At 46.1% G+C, this 19,910-nt stretch overlaps 3 protein-coding genes across 7 annotated transcripts; 1 reads left to right on the forward strand and 2 right to left on the reverse strand.

Moving 5' to 3' along the window:
* Positions 1-1,765: 1,765 nt before the first annotated feature.
* LOC131749702 (conserved oligomeric Golgi complex subunit 8) lies at positions 1,766-10,919 on the reverse strand. 4 transcript variants are annotated; one of them, XM_059051598.2, is made up of 7 exons: positions 10,308-10,764; positions 8,848-9,055; positions 7,242-8,069; positions 5,184-5,352; positions 4,247-4,422; position 2,535; positions 2,083-2,339 (listed from the first exon to the last, which is right to left on the reverse strand). In XM_059051598.2, the coding sequence occupies exons 1-7, from the start codon at positions 10,694-10,696 to the stop codon at positions 2,182-2,184; spliced, it is 1,929 nt and encodes a 642-aa protein (XP_058907581.1). In that variant the 5' UTR covers positions 10,697-10,764; the 3' UTR covers positions 2,083-2,181. The 4 variants fall into 4 exon arrangements, with proteins under 4 accessions (XP_058907580.1, XP_058907581.1, XP_066880458.1 ...); XM_059051595.2 differs by lacking the exons at positions 2,083-2,339; position 2,535 and having other exon boundaries at positions 3,931-4,422; positions 10,308-10,919; XM_067024357.1 differs by lacking the exons at position 2,535; positions 4,247-4,422; positions 5,184-5,352 and having other exon boundaries at positions 2,102-2,339.
* Positions 10,763-17,506, forward strand: LOC131749704 (60S ribosome subunit biogenesis protein NIP7 homolog). 2 transcript variants are annotated; one of them, XM_067024359.1, is made up of 5 exons: positions 10,763-11,026; positions 11,147-11,233; positions 11,335-11,473; positions 12,256-12,396; positions 12,541-13,440. In XM_067024359.1, the coding sequence occupies exons 1-5, from the start codon at positions 10,971-10,973 to the stop codon at positions 12,559-12,561; spliced, it is 444 nt and encodes a 147-aa protein (XP_066880460.1). In that variant the 5' UTR covers positions 10,763-10,970; the 3' UTR covers positions 12,562-13,440. The 2 variants fall into 2 exon arrangements, with proteins under 2 accessions (XP_066880460.1, XP_058907586.1); XM_059051603.2 differs by having other exon boundaries at positions 10,768-11,026; positions 12,602-17,506.
* On the reverse strand, positions 14,361-19,845 carry TMED6 (transmembrane p24 trafficking protein 6). The gene is made up of 4 exons (XM_059051604.2): positions 19,449-19,845; positions 17,842-17,968; positions 16,407-16,558; positions 14,361-14,594 (listed from the first exon to the last, which is right to left on the reverse strand). The coding sequence occupies exons 1-4, from the start codon at positions 19,782-19,784 to the stop codon at positions 14,361-14,363; spliced, it is 849 nt and encodes a 282-aa protein (XP_058907587.1). The 5' UTR covers positions 19,785-19,845.
* Between the last annotated feature and the right edge of the window lie 65 nt (positions 19,846-19,910).

A 19,910-nucleotide genomic window follows, 5' to 3' on the forward strand; every position in this document is an offset into this window, starting at 1 on the left:
AATCCTTCTTTGTATGTGGATTTGGTTACAACTGTAAATTTCATATATTGTCAGCAGCGTAGTCTCAGGCTTTCTCCACAGTCCACTCTGGGCAATCATTTACTTTTAGGCCTTGATTCAGGAAGCTTCAGGCAAATACTACTGATCTGCATTACAAAGGCATTACTAAGGACTGTTAACCGCAGAGCCTGTAAGGAATCTTCAGAATGTTTTGATGCCATCCTGCAGGACCTTCTGAACACTGTCCAACAGAAGGGAGGCTCACTGAATTCTAATTTTCCTAAGGATACATGTTTTCAGTATACGTTTGAGCTTACTACAGATTCCCAGATGGCTCAGTCTCTGTCCTCACCTCAGGGCAGTGCTGGGCCCTGTTTCTCTCTGAAGTGGGATGCACAGAGAGCCAGTTCTCTTTTGCTTGGCCTCACAGGCCCCCAGGCTTGGCTGTTTAGAGAAAGCCATGCTGGAAAATGGGTCTTTCCTGTGGTCATTTAATTAACTACTGTTTAAAACACATTTTCTCTAAACAACCTACTGGACTTCTTACTCCATGGGTACTTGGATTTTGAGGACTTTGGTAAGAGTAACTGCATGGCAAAACTCAACATAAAAATGAGGTAAGAAGTATCAAAAGAAATGAGTTCCTTAACCTCTTGACAAAGCTGTGACAGAATCTTAAAGCTAAAACACTGGTCACCATGATGCTAATTTATTTTTTTCAGAATAAGTGTGCTGACGAGGAAGCACAAGTTCTGCTTTCTGTTTCTGCCCTAATTGTGACAGGAAGAGGCTCTTTGCTCCTTCTCAACTACAGGCATCCCCCACTTTTCGAAACTTCACTTTACACTGCTTTGCTTTTATGAAAGACCTATTTTTTTTTTTTTTTTTTTTTTTTTGCGGTACGTGGGCCTCTCACTGTTGTGGCCTCTCCCATTGCGGAGCACAGGCTCCGGACGCGCAGGCTCAGCGGCCATGGCTCACGGGCCCAGCCGCTCCACGGCATGTGGGATCTTCCCGGACCAGGGCACGAACCCGTGTCCCCTGCATCAGCAGGCGGACTCTCAACAACTGCACCACCAGGGAAGCCCTGAAAGACCTATATTAGTACGTGTTTTCACTAATGGAAAGAAATTTGAAGAGGGTTTTCCTTCTACGAAAAAGGTGAAAGCTGAAACAGCATTCAGCTTTTGTTTTGCAGTGAGCCATTATAGAAGCAGCAAGCACTCAGGGCTGCCAGAGTGGCACCGGCAAGCTCCTTCCCTGGAAGCTGCGCTCAGCATCAAGCCACCATAGCTTTGTACTGTATCTGTGACAATCTGTGCTTTTTCTCCACTTATTTTGTGCATCTGTTAGCAAGATGTGTCCTAAGGTAACTGCTTCTTCAATTTATGCTGTTTCAGCTTAGGAAAGGTTTCATCAGAACACTCTTCTTTCAGATCGTGGGGGAAACCTATATCACCCCTCCCCCAGCCCTGCTCCATGGCCTCCATCCAAAGAATGAGCCAAGTACCAGCTGCCTAAGAGATCTCAGCAGAAAAGTCTTCCCCAGGTCTGTTAAAGGTGGAAAGCAAAAGCTGGAGACCTAAACTGTATCTGAACCTGTTAAAATGTATGAATACTCAGTTATGTTAATATTGTCATTGAACTGGGGACATTCTGTCCTGTGTTTTACTTCCACAGGCAAACTGGTATCCAAAACAAATGGAGACTATGCAGGTAACACACATGAGCCCTTTGTAAACGTAAGCACTTGGTGAAGACGATCAACCACAGCCTTAATCCGCATTTTTAAACACAGCTTTCAGGTGTTTGGGGGACTACATTATTATCTAATCTTGTCTTTGGGAACAGATGATACAGCTCTTCTGAAATCACGTCTACTGAGAGTGGCTATTTACTTGCCCCCACCCCATCTTTATCTCCATACAAAATTGCCAGGAAATGTCCACTCCTTCAGAGGAGTTATTTTTCTTCTCAAATTGAAGGCAATACATTGTCCATAGCTCATTTCAGGGCAAACATTAACATCTTCCTCCAATTCAGGAAGGCATGCTTTGACAGGCCATTGTTTTCTGTCGGAGCAGAGCCAATACCAAGACGATGCCAGGTAAAACATGCCCAGCTTAAAGCCCAAGTGTTTGTGTCTTGGTTTTCAGGGTCCTCAGATGCAGCAGGAAAGCTTTAGTCATTCACCTCCATCCAGTGGATGTTTGTAAATGTCTTGCTGTCCATTTTGTCAATGAACAGGCAGCCCTGCAAGTGGTCCATCTCATGCTGGATAATGCGGGCTGCCCACCCACTGGCCTGCCACACCACCTGCTCTCCTCCGGGGTCCATCCCTGCAAAGGAAGGTACAGCCTGGGTGAGGACATGCTGAACTGCATCATTCTCAACCTACTTAGCCTTTCCTTGCCCCTGGCTGTTCCTATTTACAAGAGGCAATATCAGAAGGGAATGCAGACAGCAGCCCCTATGCTTCCTAGGAAAGAAGTCTGAACTCTGCCTCTTACCAAGTATTCAGCCTGGTTCCCAACTCTGACGAGTAGGTTGCTGGGTTCGCTATGGGGCTGAAATGAGAAATGATCTTCCCAAGTGACTTGCTGAAGAGGAACAATCATCCCAACCCCAGCAAAGAATCACAATCTGCAAAACATCCTGTGGTATGACAGGTAATGGCTTATCACTTTGGGTTAGGCAAAGCTGGGTTCTACTTCTCCCATTCCACATGACAGATCTAATTGGTGCAGGAGAGTGTGTGTGTGTGTGTGTGTGTGTGTGTGTGTGTGTGTGTGTGTGTGAGAGACAGAAAACAGACACAAGGTTGTAAGAGTGTGTGTGTGTGAGTGAGACAGAAAAACACACAAGGTGAGTGACAGGGCAGAGGACGTGGTGTAAGCTAACAGGGGAACCAGGCCACCGTCCCAAACCTCCAACCCCCCAACCCTGTGCCCCACTTGAGCTGGCTCTGCTCTCACAGGCGCCTCCCGCCTCATCCCATTACATCAGTCCTGAATTTTGTCCACTCCAGGGTCTGCTCGTGGGCAGGTAGGCTCCGCCGATCAGCCATCAACATGTCTACGCTCTAACTGGAACTTTGCGGAAACCGTTTCGTGGTCCGAGGCCGCCGCCTCCGCAGGTTAAAGGGGAGCACATATTTACCCATCCGCCCCAGGGACCCCACCGCCCCTCACCTGAGAGCTGCACCGCCTGGAAGCGGGGCACGCAGGCCAGGAAGCCGCTGATGCTCTCGCAGCCCTCGGGGAAGGTGACCAGGCGGCTGTCCAGCACACGCAGGCTGGGGTTCACGAACACGCGCAGGGGGAAGGTTTCCATCTGACGGGCCTCACGCATGCGCCGAGCGCATGCGCGGAAGAGCGCCTCGGGGAACTCGACCGCCAGCACCTGCAGCGGGACTCCGAGCTGCGGCGCGCTCAAGCCCACGCAGCGGCGGCGCCGCATCACCTGCACCAGCCGTTGCACCAGCCGCTGCAGCTCGGGTCCCGCCAGCTGCGCCGGCTCTACCGGGGCCGCCACGGCTCGCAGCACCGGGTCCCCGACCTGGCACACGCGCGGGTACGGCGGCTCCGGCGCTCCCTGCACCAGACGCCGCACGTAGCGCCAGTAGGAGCGCCGCCGCGCCGGGCCCTCGAGGCCATCCGGGGGGGACGTGGAGCTGCAGGCCCGGGCGCCGTCGCCCGCTGCCCGCTCTCTCCACTGCAAGGCCGGCCGCACGCAGCCACGCGGCCGCAGCCACCGCAGCAGCAGCCCAGCCCCCAGCTGACCCATGGCGCGTGGAGCAGAGCCGCCAGCCCGGACGCGTCCCTCGCCGGCCCCCGTAGACCAAGCTCTCGCCCCCAGGGACGCCAGGAAGTGCAGTTCCCGCGGGCCTTCCGGGAACGCCGGCGCCGCTCACACTTAGCAGCCTGCCTCTGGGTGGCGTCTGTCAGCTTTATTATTTAATTCCATTTCTTATAGTTTAATCAAGCATTTACAAGAATATCCAGGAGATTCTCCCTTTAATTATGCCTTCGCAGCCTCTCCCACGCGCGGCAACGCCCGTTCCCACCGGCGCTCCAGTAAGCCCGCCCCTCTGTCGCCGGGGCCCCGGTACCCGCCGCACCGGCCCGGGCGCAGGGGGCACCTGTCAAGTGCCTGCACTAGGCTCTTCGGCGGCCTGCGGGGGTCCCGCGGATCCCACCTCCTGTTGCCCCCCGTCAGGGAAAGCCGGGGTGACAGGTTCGAGGACTGGCCCCTCGGCGGGGGTTTCTGGAGCTGGAGCTGTGAGCTCAGGGACTAGCACCTCGTCGTCTAGACAGAAGGCCATCTCTCTCTTCGGCAGGATAAAGGCCAGAGGCTCCTGGACGACGCTGACGTTCACACGCCCCAGGTTTCCGTACTTGGAGAGCTGAGTGGGTGGAATGCCTGGCCCAGATGGTAAAGAATACAAGGGGAAAAAGCGTTTAATAATGTGTCACAGGTAAAAAAAACAAAACACTAATTGGAAGTAACGAACACAGTTACCATATTTCAATATAGTAAAAATCACCTTTGTGATACGGGACAGGCACCTACGCTGTAAAGCCGGACTTTGAAGGTAATGGGAACAACACAGTGCAGGATGGATGGAGACAGAAAGCACCAGGAGAGCCTCAGCAGGGAAGCCATTCCCTGGACAGGCCCAAGGAAAAGCTGGGGGAGCAGAGAGCAGCCACTCTGCTGGTGGGATCACTGGCCCACTACCCTTTGGGAAATTGTGCCTCCCACACCCCCTTCACAGGCACAGAGAGAGGGGGCATAGGGAAGGGAAGGGGAATTCTAAAAAATATTTTTAAAACACCATCTGTAAACATTTCATGTCAATGGAATCATACATTATGTGGTTCTTTTGTGACTGGCTTCTTCCACTTAGCCAGATATAAACATAATGTATGATTCTGTTGATAAGAAATGTCCAGAAAGGGCAAATCTACTGCAACAAAAAGATTAGTGGCTGCCAGGGGCTAAGGGCAAGATTGGGGAATGACCACAAATGAACACCGGGGATCTTTCTAAAACTAGATGGTAGTAATGGTTGCACACCTGTGTACACTTACTAAAAACCTTGAATTTTACAAATAGGTAAATTATTTAGTATGTGAATTATGTCAATAAAATAGTTTAAAAAATCTTTTCCCTTCTCTTACCTAAGGTCTGTGCCATCTGAGCTGGAGGAAAAAGGACTTGGAGACAGCGATTTAAATAAGGAACGAGGTCTTCTAGGAAGACAGTGCAAAACTGGATGAAGAGCTCTTGCTCCCCACTGCTGAAGGCAGCCTCTTCGGCACGATGGAAGGCCAAGATTACTTTTGTTACCTAAGAAACAAGGGCACCATCAATCACTGGGTTAGTCTATCATCATCAGCAGTGTATAAAACTAGGTACAAATGTGCACCCCTCAAGTTTTCATGAAGAAAGTTGTTCCAAACAATACATGATAATATTATCTTGTTTAAATTCACAATTATGGTCAATCTTCACACTTCTGTCACTTCACTGATGTACTTCTTATCCAACTAGTTGTATTACTAGTGCAGTTTCCAGTTCCAGTGGAGGAGCATCATGAAGTTATACACAGAGTACATTGCTTTTGGCTCCCATGGGAGATGGACCAGAACTATGGTGGATGTAGGAAGATGAAGCAACGCTATAAAAAGTTTCTACTGAGTAAGGCCTCTGAAGTTCCACAATGCTAGAACCACTAGAAAATTGTAAAGGAGGAAAAAATAGAGCTGGAAAAGAAGTTCCACATACAAATAACAGCCTAGCTGACATTACAGGCAGGTGTCACAGTGACAGGGTTAAGAACAAAAACTCTGGGGAATTCCCTGGCAGTCCAGTGGTTAGAGCTCTGTGCTTTCACTGCCCAGGGCCCAGGTTCAATCTCTGGTCACAAGCCAAGAGGCATGGCCAAACAAATAAATAAGTAAATAACATAGACTCTGGTGCCAGACGTTCTGGGCTCAAACTCCAGCTGTGCCACTCACTGGTTCTGTGGCCTCTAAGTGATTACTTAAGCACCCCACGCCCTCTGTGCCTGAGTTCCCTCATCTATAAAGTAGGGCCAGCAACAAGACCTAACCTCATAGGGTTGTGAGGATTAAGTTTTAATATGTGTAAAGTATGATAAATTACGTGGCATGAAGTAAGCTCTAAATGAATATTAGCTAATTACCATTATCTGAATTTCACTGACCCTAAAAAGCTTCATTGCTCATGCTTCCTTGCTCTTTCTTACAAGAGGACATCAACAGCAAGATTTTATACAACCACGTCACAGCTGCCACCTGGTTGACAGCAACTGTAAGATGTCCTCAATTATAAGAAGCACCCAATATCTAAAGATTTAATGTGTAAAAAATGTGCACCATACTCGGATATTAGCAATATTGGTAGTATTACTTGTATTAGGCAGAATTCTAATATGGCTCTTGTAATCCCCGCCCCCTGGTATCCACTCCTTTGTGTAATCTCCTCCCCTTGAGTGCAGGCAGAATCTCTGACTTGTTTCTAGCCCACAGAATATGGCAAAGGTGAAGGATTTGGCAGTTTTAATTAACATCCCTAACCGGCTGACTGAATTAATGAAAAGAGAGGTTATCCTGGGTGGGCCTACCCTAATTAGATGAGCCTCTTACAAGAGGGTTGAGGACTCCCCGAAAGGAGACTTAGCAAGGAGAGATGCTCTCCCATTGGCCGTGAAGAATCAAAAAGCCACACTGAACTGCCTATGGAGTGGGCTGGTCTCTAGTAGGAGTTGAGGGCCTCAGTCCTACAACCGCAAGGAACAGAAATCTGCCACTGTAAGTGAGCTTGAAAGGAGGGGACCCTGAGCTGCAGATGAGTCCACAGCCTGGCCAACACCTTGACTGCAACATTGTGAACAGAGGACCAACCCATTTAGGCTGTGCCTGGACTCCTGACCGACAGAAACTGAGACATGATAAATGTGTGTTGTTTTAAGCTGCTATGTTTGTGTGAGTTTGTTATGCAGCAATAGAAAATCAATATATTACTGAACCACTACTACAGGTGAGACACTTCATGAAAGGGGACTAACCAGAGCTTTTCAACCAGAAAAACCTCTAAAACCACACTAAACCGAAGTCAGCAGGCACCACTGTCACACAGACTGGTTTATTACAAAAGTCTGGCCACCTGTTACTAAAGGAGGCCCCAGAAGAGAGCCAACGGTATGTGCTCACCTTGGCAAGGGCGTCCTCCAGGGCCGCGGTCACATCCTGCGCCAGGGCCATGGGGCAGCAGAGGCGCAGATCATTGAAGGCGACCAGAATATTGTTGAGGAAGCAGGCAAGGGGTGGGAAGTCTAAGAGCACCATGGGCGGCTGCAGGGTTCCCGGCTGAGTTTCTGGAACAGCAGCAGGCAGGTTACTGCCGCTCAGGATGGCTGGAGCTGAGATGAGGGTGTAGGAGTTCATTTCATCCTGGAACTTCTCAACCGTTTCCTGAATTGCTTTCTGGAAAGTGCCGATAGCCACTCGCTGGAAAACGGGAGCTAACTGACCCCGGAAATCAGCCCCTACCCGGCTGAAAGACAGTCCAAAGTACATGCACTGGCCCAGCAGAGAGTCCAGACGGCTGCCTATCCCTCGGTTAAGGTCGGTCTCCAGCACCTGCAGGAATTGTGAGACTTTCTGCAGCACCCAGCCATGGAAGATGGCACTCTCATTCACGGTGTGCTCGCCCATGGCAGGGGGCAGCAACGGGTCCTCGTCTGAGAAGATGGCACGGTACTGGGTGATAATATCGAACAGATGGACACGGCAGGCCTCGATGGTTTTCGTGATGTGGAAATAGGGATCATCGCTGGGGATGGCAGTCAGGATAGAACGGAGCCAAGCATCTCGGGCCTGAAGAAACTTGACCCTCAACTCAGCCTCGGTGAAGACATCCATTTGCCGTAAGAAGCCAATGACACGGAGGCAGGCAGGGAGCTGGATGTTGGTCCTCAGTTGTTGGATCAGCTGGCTCAGCATCAGCTGCATGGACTGGCGCACTTCGTTCACAATGCCCTGACGACACAGGGGGTGAGTCACCACGCTGGGAAAGACACTCCCTGGAACCCATTCCACTAACCCTGAATACTGCAGACCAACATTCCCACTGCTGTCCTGACATACGAAGTAGATTTCCTAAAACTGATGCATACAGGTTCACCACAAAGATTTGGTTCACGGTGGCCTACGGGCCCTGCCTGGTTCTCCTCTCACCTGCTTCCTAATGCTCTCCCCTTGCTCACTGCAGTCCAGCCAGAATGCTATCTTTATACTTCAAACACTCCAACTTCTTCCCTCCTTAGCCTGCTATACTTGTTCATACCACTTTCTGGTTTGCTCTCCCCCCACATCTTCATGTGGCTGGCTCCTTCTCGTCATCTGGGTCTCAGCTTAAATGTTATCTCACCAGAAGAGCCTTTCCTGACCACTCTACCTAGAGTAACCCACCTTTGCCTCCTGCCCCATTCCCTCGTTTATTTTGTTAAGATAGTTAACACTATCTGAAAGGATATTATTTATTTATTTGCCAACTAGCAGCTTATGAGAGCCAAGGCCTTGTCTTTGTTCACAATGTTTCCCCAGCAGCTAGATCAATGCCTGGCACATGATTAATATTTATCAGCTGACTGAATAATAAATGTATGTTTTATGATCAAGCCTGCCTGCCTCGCAGAAACTGATGTGAAAAATGCAAGGGGTTTCCCTAAGGTTTCTGCCTAAAGGGTCAGTGATGACCACAGAATTACTGATAACAAGAACATCAGTTTGAGTCCTCTGTGGGCACGTTGGCTACCTGGATGACAGGGATGGAGGAGTATTTCCTTTCCAGTCGGCGTACATAGGCTGCAAGCTCCAGGGCCTCTTCATAATAGCTGTTCCGGACACAGGTGTCCATGAGCTGAGGGATCTCCAGGATTTCCAGGATTTCCGTGTGCCGGTTTAGAGTCAGGGTGTTCATTCGGCGATTGGAGCTGATCTCCTCAGCCTCTTTCACAAAATTCCTAGTAACAATCAGGAGTACATTGGTGGTTCACTGCTCTGCATCCAAACCTTAGCTACAAATACCAAGCACTTACTATGAACTGAGCACTGGGCTGATTTATCTGATTTAATCTTCACACCAACCCCATTAGGTAAGTACTTTTACCCTTCAGGAAATTTTAATCCCAGAGATTTTAAGCAACTTGTCCAAGATCACACAACTAATAAGTGATAAAAAGATTTGAACCCAGATCTGCCACTTAACAAGCTGTGGCAAGTTACTTAGGCTCTCCTGTTTCTTCATTGGTAAAATAGTTAACAGGACCCACCTCATAAGGATGTGAGGATTAAATGAGATGATGTATATAAAGCATTTAACATAGGACCTGATATGGAGTATATGTTCCTTTAATAACAGCTATTTTTATTATTTTCATAATGCTCTAACTAGCCTAGAACTACAGCCTTACCCCCAAGTTCCCTCAGCCTCTTAATCTTCTCCTATGCTATGGTCCAACCTCAGTTCCTGCTACAGTCTCCATTTCTTCTTGGTAACTGCAGACACCTGCTTTGTGAAGCCCTCCATCTATTTTAGGGGATTGGAAGGTATGAAAGCTATTCTCAAATATGCAAAGACTCAAAAGAAAACTTAAACTTTTATCACGAAAGACTGGAAAGCAGAATTAGGGATAATTGATTGAGGGTCGAGGGTGGGAGAATATGGGTCAAAAAGGAAAAAAAAATTTTTTTTTTTTGGATGATGATTTTTACTGTCCCCAAATGGGAGGATTTCCTTGTCAGCCTCCTATCAATGAACGGTTTCGAGCAGATGACCTCTGGTCCAAGCTGATGTGTGTTTGTGTGTTGTGTGTATAGGTTTACATAAATATGCACGTATATTAACCTGACAATTGTAGAGTGTTAACTATGTCAGACCCAATGATAAGTGCTTTGCATGGATTCTCTTTTATTTAGTGCTCACAACAGCCCTATGAGAGAGGGACGTGCTGCTGGGTTCCAATTCTGACTTCGAAACTTACTAGCTGTGCCCTGGGACGGTCACTAACCTCTGTGTCTCAACTTCCTCATACACAAAATGCAAATAACAATACCTACCTCGAAGGCTGCTGTGCAGTTTAAATGGATTAATGAAATGCTCAGAGGAGAACCTGGCATATGGTAAGCGCTATCTAAGTGTTAGCTATTTCTATAGTCGTAAACGATAGCGATTACAGGTATTAAAAGCCCCCTTTAGCACCAGACCCGCCGCACCTGCAGCTCTGTTGGAAGCTGGGCAAGCGGTCGAGCAGGCGGCCAAGCGACTCCTCCACGTCGCCAAAGAGGCGGTGGATGCGCTCGGTGCACTCGGCGCCGCGGATGAAGGTCTTGTAGTTGGCGAAGGCCAAGTCGCGCGTCTGCTGCAGCAGCTGCGCTCGCTCCTCGGCCAGGCGGTCGGGCTCGCGCCGCAGCCGCTCCAGCCCCGAGCCGCTCAACTCCCTGAGGTAGCGGCCCACGTCGGGCCGCTCCCGCCACTGGGCCTCCGGGAAGCGGTCCCGGAACAGCGACGCCAGGAGCCCTTCATCCTCCACCTCCTCGAGAGCAGCCGCGGTGGCCGTCGCCGTGGCCGTAGTCGAGGGTGGGAGAGTCGCCGTCGCCGCCATCTTCTCAGCAGCAGCGTCACTTCCCCTCCCGCTCAACGAGGGCGCTGACTGCGTAGAACCCAAAGCAGCCGGGCGCACTTCCGGTCTCTATGGTTTCTCATCAAGCCCTCTTTCTTTCCACGATAGTCGTCCGGGTTACGGGGCGCTAACGTGGGGAACGACTGGAAAGCAGCTAGAGAGGCAGGCTTTGAGGTTGCCAAGGAGCGGCTGGCAGCTGATCTTCCGTTTCCGGTAACTGAGGCACGAGGATCCGGCGTTCCGACCCAGCGGGAAAATGCGGCCTCTGACTGAAGAGGAGACGCGAGTAATGTTTGAGAAGATAGCAAAATAGTAAGAGTGCGCGGGGCAGAGGAGGAAGTGTGTGGGTGGCGGGGAGGGGCGTGGGTGGAGCGGGGGGCGCGGTACCGGGACGAGTCCGGGCGCGGCCTCCAGTCCTCCTTTTGCTCTCAGCATCGGGGAGAATCTGCAGCTGCTGGTCGACAGGCCCGACGGCACCTACTGTTTCAGGCTGCACAACGACCGAGTCTACTACGTGAGGTGAGGCGGCGTGGGGCCGGGTAGGCAGCATGGAGCCGGGTGGGGGCCTGGGTCCCTCCAACCTCCCTCATCTGACACTGCCTTTTTCTTTATCCCTTCAGTGAGAAGATTTTGAAGTTGGCCGCCAACATCTCCGGTGACAAGCTGGTGTCGCTGGGGACGTGCTTCGGAAAATTCACGAAGACCCACAAGTTTCGGTTGCACATCACGGCTCTGGATTACCTCGCACCGTACGCCAAGGTTTGTGGGGTGGTGTCAGTCCGCCACTGGGGATGGAGGAAGTCTAGGCTGAGGGCCACATCAGAAGGCAGAATTGGGCACCTTTTCTGCGACGGAGTCCCTGACGGTGCTTAGGGTCAGTGCCAGCACCTGGAGATGTGTGTACATCTTGCTGCCTGGGCGTGGTCGGGGCTCAGGAGTAGGAGCCCTGTGTGGCCGCGTAGCGGTAGTTATCTCCAGCAGAAACTGAAAGGGCTATGCAGACCCAGCTCAAGACCGAAAAGCAAATAGGTGGCTGTGAAGAGGAGCGTAGTGGGGTACAGGAAAAGAACTGTTACACTGCCCATGGGAGAAGTTGATTGTAGAGTCGAGGTAAGAACCTCTTGGCAGGTCTCTTCAGGGGGTGAACATATTAAGGGAAGCATGATTCTTTCTCTCTTTTCTTTAAAATTCACGTTACAAGACAGACGAACCTCCCGGGTGAAATATAAAGCACGGGGCATATGGTCAGTAATATCTTAATAATCTTGTATGGAGACAGATAACACGACACAGATACAATAACCTTGTATCATTGTGATCCTTTTGTAATGTATAGAAATATCAGATCACTGCAACTAACATAGTATTGTAGATTACTATACTTCAACTGAAAAGAAAATAAATAAAATAACCGAAAAAACTTAGTTCATAAGGGAAAAAAAAAGAAAGAAATTAACCATGGATCTAGCAGTTAGCCTATCTGCAGGGGTCTAACTATTTAGCATTTTTATGTCTCTTGGATTTAATTCTCTTTATTACAGTATAAAGTGTGGATAAAACCTGGAGCAGAGCAATCCTTCCTGTATGGGAACCATGTGCTGAAATCTGGACTTGGTCGAATCACTGAAAATACTTCTCAGTACCAGGGAGTCGTGGTTTACTCCATGGCAGACATCCCTTTGGTGAGTAGAGATGGTTGCTGTTAAAAAATCAAGTATCTTTTTATTAAAGATGGATGTATTTTCAGTCTGCGCCTGAAAGACTAAATTCTCAGCACCTTTTGAATTCTTCAAAGAACTGTATCTTTTCGTCTTTGTTGTTTCCAGACCTCAATACGTACTTATTGAATGACTTGAGTGAATCAGTGTCTCTTCTTTTGAATCCCAGGGTTTTGGGGTGGCAGCAAAGTCTACACAAGACTGCAGGAAAGTAGACCCCATGGCGATTGTGGTATTTCATCAAGCAGACATTGGGGAATATGTGCGGCATGAAGAGACATTGACTTAAAACGAAATCATCGCGAGGACTTATGGCTGTGTGGAAGGGCCTAGCTTTGTTTCCTGTGTCTGTGTAGGCTCCACCATCATGTTGAATTTTGTCAACACTGTGACCTCTTCAGGGACTTTTTAGTTTAATGTTCTATTATGGATTAATGCAGGCTGGATTCTTATTATGCAGAAATGGCTCAAAAACGGGGTTTCGGATCTTTGTGATTATGACTAACTAGAATGCTGTGTTTTTTATTTGAATCAGAGGGCTTCTTGTTTTGAGTAACGGTTCTAAATTGTTGGAACTGAGGACAAGAATAGCATATTGTTGTTATCTGTGATAACACTGTTTTCCAAACACGTGATAAGAACGTAATGAGTTTTCTTATTTATTAATACTATGAAAGATAGATATTGCCATCAGGATAGTAGATCATGTGTGGGATTTTACAAATGAAATTTGGATAAAATAGTAAGAGCAGTTTATTCTGCCGATTTTCTTTACGGTAGGTGCTGTGTAGTGTGGAAAAAAAACTTGGATTCAAACACCAGTTCTCACATCTACCAGCTCTATGGCCTTAGATGAGTCATTAAACTTTAATAAGCTTCATTTCCTTCTGTTTCAAAAAGCAGCCCAGCCGTCTTCCTAAGAATAGTTTTTAGAAGTAGAAATCATGATCATAAAGCACCTAGCACAGTGCCTGGCAAATAAGAGTGTTGAATAAATGGTAAGAATTATTTCTGTAATGTTAATACTGAGTATTTCTGTTACTAAGAGTAGGATCTTATGAACATAATTTTATTATCTTGGCTTTTACAAGCGGTTTTCTCGCTCTTTTTCTTGAATGGTATGATCCCAGGCTGAATGTTATTTTTATCACCTTGATTTCTAAAACAATTTCTCTTATAAATCTTTTGGTTTTTTTTTTTTTTTAATTAAAAAATTTTTTTTATTGTAGTATAGTTGACGTAGAATATTGGGTTAGTTTCAGGTGTACAGCAAAGTGATTCATGTATACATATATTCTTACAAATCTTTAATTACCTGACTGGACAAAAAGCACTAATCAGAGACCCTGAAATAATAATTTAGCTCCTTCATCCTTCTCCCATGCCTTCCAAAATTATTTTTAGAATTACTAAAATATTTTTTAGTGAAAAACATATCACAGACAAAAAAAATTTTTAAGTACCTGTATTGTAAAGCAATTTCTTTAGTGCATATACTGCTTAATTTAAATTCCAAAGGTGACATCTCTAAAAATAAATCATTTTTCAATTACAAAAAAGCACTCTACCTACTCCTGTTTTTGTATGCAACATAAACATATAAAACCCAGTTTTATATGTTTTAGTCCCATTTTTTTCAACTTTTCTCCCTTCCAAGGTTCTCTGTTAATTTCTAAATAGACATAGTGAAGGTTAAGGGGCTGCAGTACGATGGACAGTATTTTGATGGTAGCATTTAGTGTGTACTTTAGAAATAGTCAACGTCGAAAGCTTACACACTTTTATTTATTGCTATTTTGCCTGTGTAGATGAGCGCAATAGGCTACAACTGCCTAACAAGAAAAGTTTTTTCCCCGATAACTTTACAAAGATTTGAGAGAGCTTGTGCCCCAGAAGAAAAGAGCCAGGGGCACTGTAGTTGTTCGAGCTTAGCATCTTGGCTTCTTTGTGTCTGTAGTCATTGGGATGTTGAAGAGACGCTTCAAGAAATACAGCTGCAGGATCCCAGAAAGAATAATAACAAGGCTCTGGGCTGTCGACCACCAATTCACATAGTTATAGTTTGACTGGAGTAGGAAAGAGTCAGCCGTTTTTCTCATGCGAGCGAAGTTGTAGTATCGCCACATGTGAAAGATATTGTTCTGCAGCTTTCGTGTACTTTTCTGCAGGACAGAAAATGAAATACAGAAAGTGTTCCTCCCTAACCTCATCTAGCCTCACCTGGGTACCCACCAGCACTAACCTAGTTCATCTGGAAGTTGAGTAACGTATGATTTTGTGATATGTAATAAGTTGGCTATTGGAGTTGTTGATAAATGGTAGTTTTGTTGTCTATGAAAAAATGGCCTGGACTTCAGTTTTAAAAAAATAATTTTTATAATGAAAAACTTCAGTGCTGAAACTAGAAAGTTCCTCCAGAGTATCTCTAGATTTAGACCATGTACTCAGCACATCATTGCCCTTCTGGGTGATGTCTTCTGTTCTTTGTATATGGTAAAAGATAAGGGCCTGCAAATTTTGATGGAAGGGCCAGACAGTAAATATTCTAGGCTTTGCAGGCCATATAGTCTCTTGCAACTACTAAGCTTTGCCACTGTAGCACAAAAGCAGCCATAGACAATATGTCCAGTTAGCTGTCCCTCATTATCAGTGGGGAGCTGGATTCCAGGACCTGCAGAGGATGCTGAAGTCCCATAGTCGGCCCTCCGCATCTGCAGGTTCTGCATCTGCAGATACAGAGGGCCAACTGTAATTGTCAAATGAGCATGGCCGTGTTCTAGTCAAACTTCACTTACGAAAACAGTCAATGAGCTTTTGTGCATCAAGGAGATTATCAAGAAAGTCAAGAGATAGCCAAGAGAATGGGATAAAATATTTGCAAATCATATATCTGATAAGAGACTTGTATCCAGAATATATAAAGAACTCTTAGAACTCAACCATCAAAAGACAAATAACCAGATTTTAAAATGGGCAAAGGATTTGAATAGACATTTCTCCAAAAATAAATGAAAGGCCAAAAAACATATGCAGAGATGCTCAATGTCATTAGGGAGACACAACTCAAAAACCACAAGATACCACTTGTACCCACTAGGATTGCTACAGCAAAAAAAAAACTATAACATGTTGGCAGGGATATGGAGAAATTGCAACACTCATACACTGCTGGTGGGAGTGTAAAATGGTTTAGCCACTGTGGAATATAGCAGTTCCTCACTGAAGGTAAAAAGTTACCACATGTGCCAGCAGAGTATACCGCTTATATATGTATAGAGATGAAAGCATGTTCACACAAAAATTTGTAGGCAAATGCTCACAGCAAAATTGTTTATGATAGCCAAAAAGTGGAAATAACTCAAGTCTACCAGCTGATAAATGTGCTATTTTAAGTATACAATAGAATACTCTTCATCCAGAAAAAGGAATGAAGTACTAATACATGGTACAATGTGGATGAACCTTGAAAACATGCTAAATAAAATAAGCCAAAGGCAAAAGTCCACATTGTATGATCCCATGTATATAAGTGTACAGAACAGGCAAATCTATATAAACAAAGTAGATTAGTGAGGGATTACCCAGGGCTGAGGGGCATGGGCAACACAGAGTGACTAATAGGTCTGCAGTTTCTTTTTGGGGTGATGAAACTATTCTGGAATTAGATGCTGGTAATGGTTGCAGGACCTTGTAAACCACTAAACTGTACACTTAAAAGTGGTGAATTGTATCTAAGTTAAAAAAACAAACAGGCAGTGGGCCAGATTTGGCCTGTGAACCGTTATTTGCCAATTCCTGGTATAAAACAAGTGAGGAATTTCAAGAGCTCCAAGTCACAAAATTAATTAAAGGCTTCAAATCCCTTTGCCTGTTTGTTTTCTACCCAGATGAGCCCTCACTCAGATGATATTACTCCCATAATTCTAATCTTTCTTCCAAATTTAAAGTCAGTTTCTCTCCCACAAAACAATTACCTCAATTGCATCCAAAGTATCATTCAGTTGTTTTCTTTCTTTCTTCTCTTTGTGGTCCATCTCAGGCCCCTCATAGAAGACTCCAAAATTGAGGTATACTTGCACAGAACCAAAGCGATTTTGCTGATTTTTTACACAAAGCTGATAAAAACCTGTAGGAATCCCTAGATCATTACCAAGTCTTGGTCTCCCACCCTCCCACCCTCTAGATTTCCCTGGAGATAACTGTTCTCCAATGTTAAATGTGCTACTATAGCACCTTCTTTTTACTTAGGAAGTACAAAATCCAGTTTTTGATGTGGTAGATACTGATCTTACCTGAAACTTATTTTACTAAATATTATTTATAATATTGTTTTGCCAAATATTAGTAGCTTTAGCTCTGTGTTGGATAGAAAATGTTTTTTTTCCTCTTTTTCAACGTATAATTGCCACATCTCTTAAGGAATTTCTGATTAAAAGCATATTAAGAGCATAGTGTTTGCTTCTTGCATACCATTAGAGCTGGGATATCATCTTGAATTTGAAAGTAGGGAAAAAATGTATGCTTTGTGAATGAAAGAAGCTATCCTACTGGAGTAACTTCCTGCAAGGTGGTCTGTACGGGGGCTGATGGTTGGGGTATGTATTGGTGCTTGTTCTCAACTGGGGTCACCTCCCCGCGTGTGGTGATGGGGGAGGAGTGAGGAGGAGCAGGGTTGGAAAGGTGTGGCAGTGTATTTGATTGTCAAAAGGACTGGAAGGCACTACTGGCATGTCACGTAGGGGCCAAAGATGCTGCATAAGGATGCTGACTATCCTGTGCCACGCAGTGAAGGGTTCTCTTATGTCCCTGTTGAGAAATAGTCCTTTTTTTGTGCACCTGGCTGGTAGAGAGGACAGTTCAAACTGACTGGTGCCGTCCCGGGTGAGGACAGTCTCGATCTGGCTGTAGGAATTTTCTGGTGACTGGAGAAGTGCTTTGTTGTAGAATGTGGATATTTTTCATGGCCGTGCATTTCCTTGTGTTCTGCTTTTTGGTAACTGGCTCAAGTGTTTTGATGACTGGAAAGAAATACTATCCCCTAATAAATTTATTAATTGGAATTCTGTTTCATAAATGGGTCTGCCTGTTTTGATCACTTTCCAATAATCTGGTTCATTGGAGATGATAAGATAAAATCGAGCTTCTGGACCCTGGAGTATTAGTCACCTGGAGACTGCTTCCAAACTGCCAGTGGACCGCTGATTAATGTCCTTGGCCATTGGCAGTCTCCAGGAAATCTGGTTTTTGGTGTTGAAGGCTAATCTTTTTCTTACTGTTTCACCATCCATATGTGAAAAAGCCAGAGCTTTTACATCTCAAGTACTTAATTAATTTCAATATTTCCTCATTATTTTCCCAATTTCAAAGAAACATATGATTATTTTAATAGCCGTGATGATGAAAACAGACCTGTCTCTTGGGTAGAGAAGTTAATCTGGCCCCGAACATTCTTAGAGGTGTCTATAAGGAAACCCTGTGGGGTATGTGCAGTGGCAGCAACATGCCGGTCATGTGACATTCCCAGTGTCCGCTGAACCTGCGGAGACACATTAAAGAGGGAGAAAAGCTCCTGCTGCATCATCAGGAAGCTAGCTGAACGGTAAGATTGACATCCAGTGACCATCAGCACAGTGGTTCTCAATCAGGGATGGTACTGCCCAACCCCCACTTTGAATTTGGGCTGAGACGTTGCCCTGGTGTTGTGAGTAGGGGAAGGGGGGCGGGGACAGCAATGCTGAACATCCTGCTGTGTTAGAAATAGTAAGCAGGGCAAAGAAATGACCCAAATGCCAATAGCACCCCTGGTAAGAAAACATGTCTCAGACCATGCAGCTGACATGTTGGTATGTATGAATCTGGCTGTAGAGTTCTTGGCTGAACTCACTTGGTTTTGACCTCCCAGGTGGTATACCAGATTTGGGCTTATTTGATGCTTGACAGTAAATAAATAAGGCATTCAATAGGTACTTGCCTCCAAGCTGCGTCTTGATAAGCCCAGGCTACAGTGACCTGACTAGTAGCTACTATTCTATTATAAATTCAGAGATAAGAAAAATCTCTGGGGCTTCCCTGGTGGCGCAGTGGTTGCGAGTCCGCCTGCCGATGCAGGGGACACGGGTTCGTGCCCCGGTCCGGGAAGATCCCACATGCCGCGAAGAGGCTGGGCCCGTGAGCCATGGCCGCTGCGCCTGCGCGTCCGGAGCCTGTGCCTCGCAAAGGGAGAGGCCACAACAGTGAGAGGCCCGCGTACCGCAAAAAAAAAAAAAATCTCTGATAGGTTAATTTAAAATAAATTGTAAGTTACATTGGAGTAGAATAAGATCAACATAGTCTTTTACTCTGTAAACAAAATTTAGGAAGTTAATAGGTTTCTAAGATAAAGAACAAAGGAAATGAACAGCTTCTAAGTTTTCTGTTGAGCAGACCATCCTTGGGCACAGCATGGATTATAGTACTTGGCCTGTGAACAGGCAACTTGAAAACATTTACCTTCCTAAAAGGAATAGGTCTGTCTGACTGCATAGAGAAGGCTTGAGTTACTGATTCTCCAATTTGCTGGAATTACCCCTAAAGGCAAGAGAGTAAATGTTGCTCCCCCAACCGCATAAACTGAAGCGTCTTTGAAATCTCTGGGTTTGTCTCCAAAGTTCATGTGACTTTTCATTCAACTTGGTGCCATATCCATATTATGTTAATATTTTAAAAATGGATTCTTTCCCCTCCCATCTCTAAACTCGAGTAAGTGTGATGATTACCTCTCCAGGAAGAGGCACCCGGTTTGTCCCATGACTTTGAGCACATTTCCACAGCCCGCAATTTGAGAAGCTAAGCCATATGTTTTGGTGATTATTCATCCATCAAGAGTTTCCATTTAACTGCAGGTCTGTTTCATGAACAGGTGGGGAGTCACAGCATAATAAAGACTAGAACCTTCTGTTCATTTAAAACCTGGCCCCCTTTACAAAAGGAAATGAACAAACAAGAAAAACAAGTCCCCAGTATGACCAAGTACCCACCTCATAACTGAAATAGAAGTATCCAGTTTGGTGGGCAAATTGCCAAAAGCATTCTGTGCCTCCTGGAGGGATCATGACGGCAAAGTCATATCGATACGCACCACGGAAGAGGGGCTGCTCCCCAGAGCCACTAAGAGGTTCTGTCTTCTGGCTCCTTGCAGAGCTCCCTAGGTTCAGAACCACCAGTCCAACCCCAAAGAGCAAGGAGAACATGCTGCTCTCTGGAGACTGCTCTAACTGCTTGCAGTAGCCCAGTGGAACCAAGCAGTTTAGACAACTGCTGGGATAATCATTAACTCTGCAAGTCACACATAGGCCAGTCTCAGGGCCACACATAGATATTCCAGAATAGAACTGGCATGGTACCCCACGTTTGGCTCACAGGAAGGAATTTTGCTTTCACCTCAAAAACTCAGTGGCTTACCAGACCTACTTCACGGGTGCTAGGTAGAATCTATTACT

The sequence above is a fragment of the Kogia breviceps genome, unplaced genomic scaffold (genome assembly GCF_026419965.1).
Source record: "Kogia breviceps isolate mKogBre1 unplaced genomic scaffold, mKogBre1 haplotype 1 scaffold_338, whole genome shotgun sequence".
NCBI classification, from domain to species: domain Eukaryota; kingdom Metazoa; phylum Chordata; class Mammalia; order Artiodactyla; family Physeteridae; genus Kogia; species Kogia breviceps.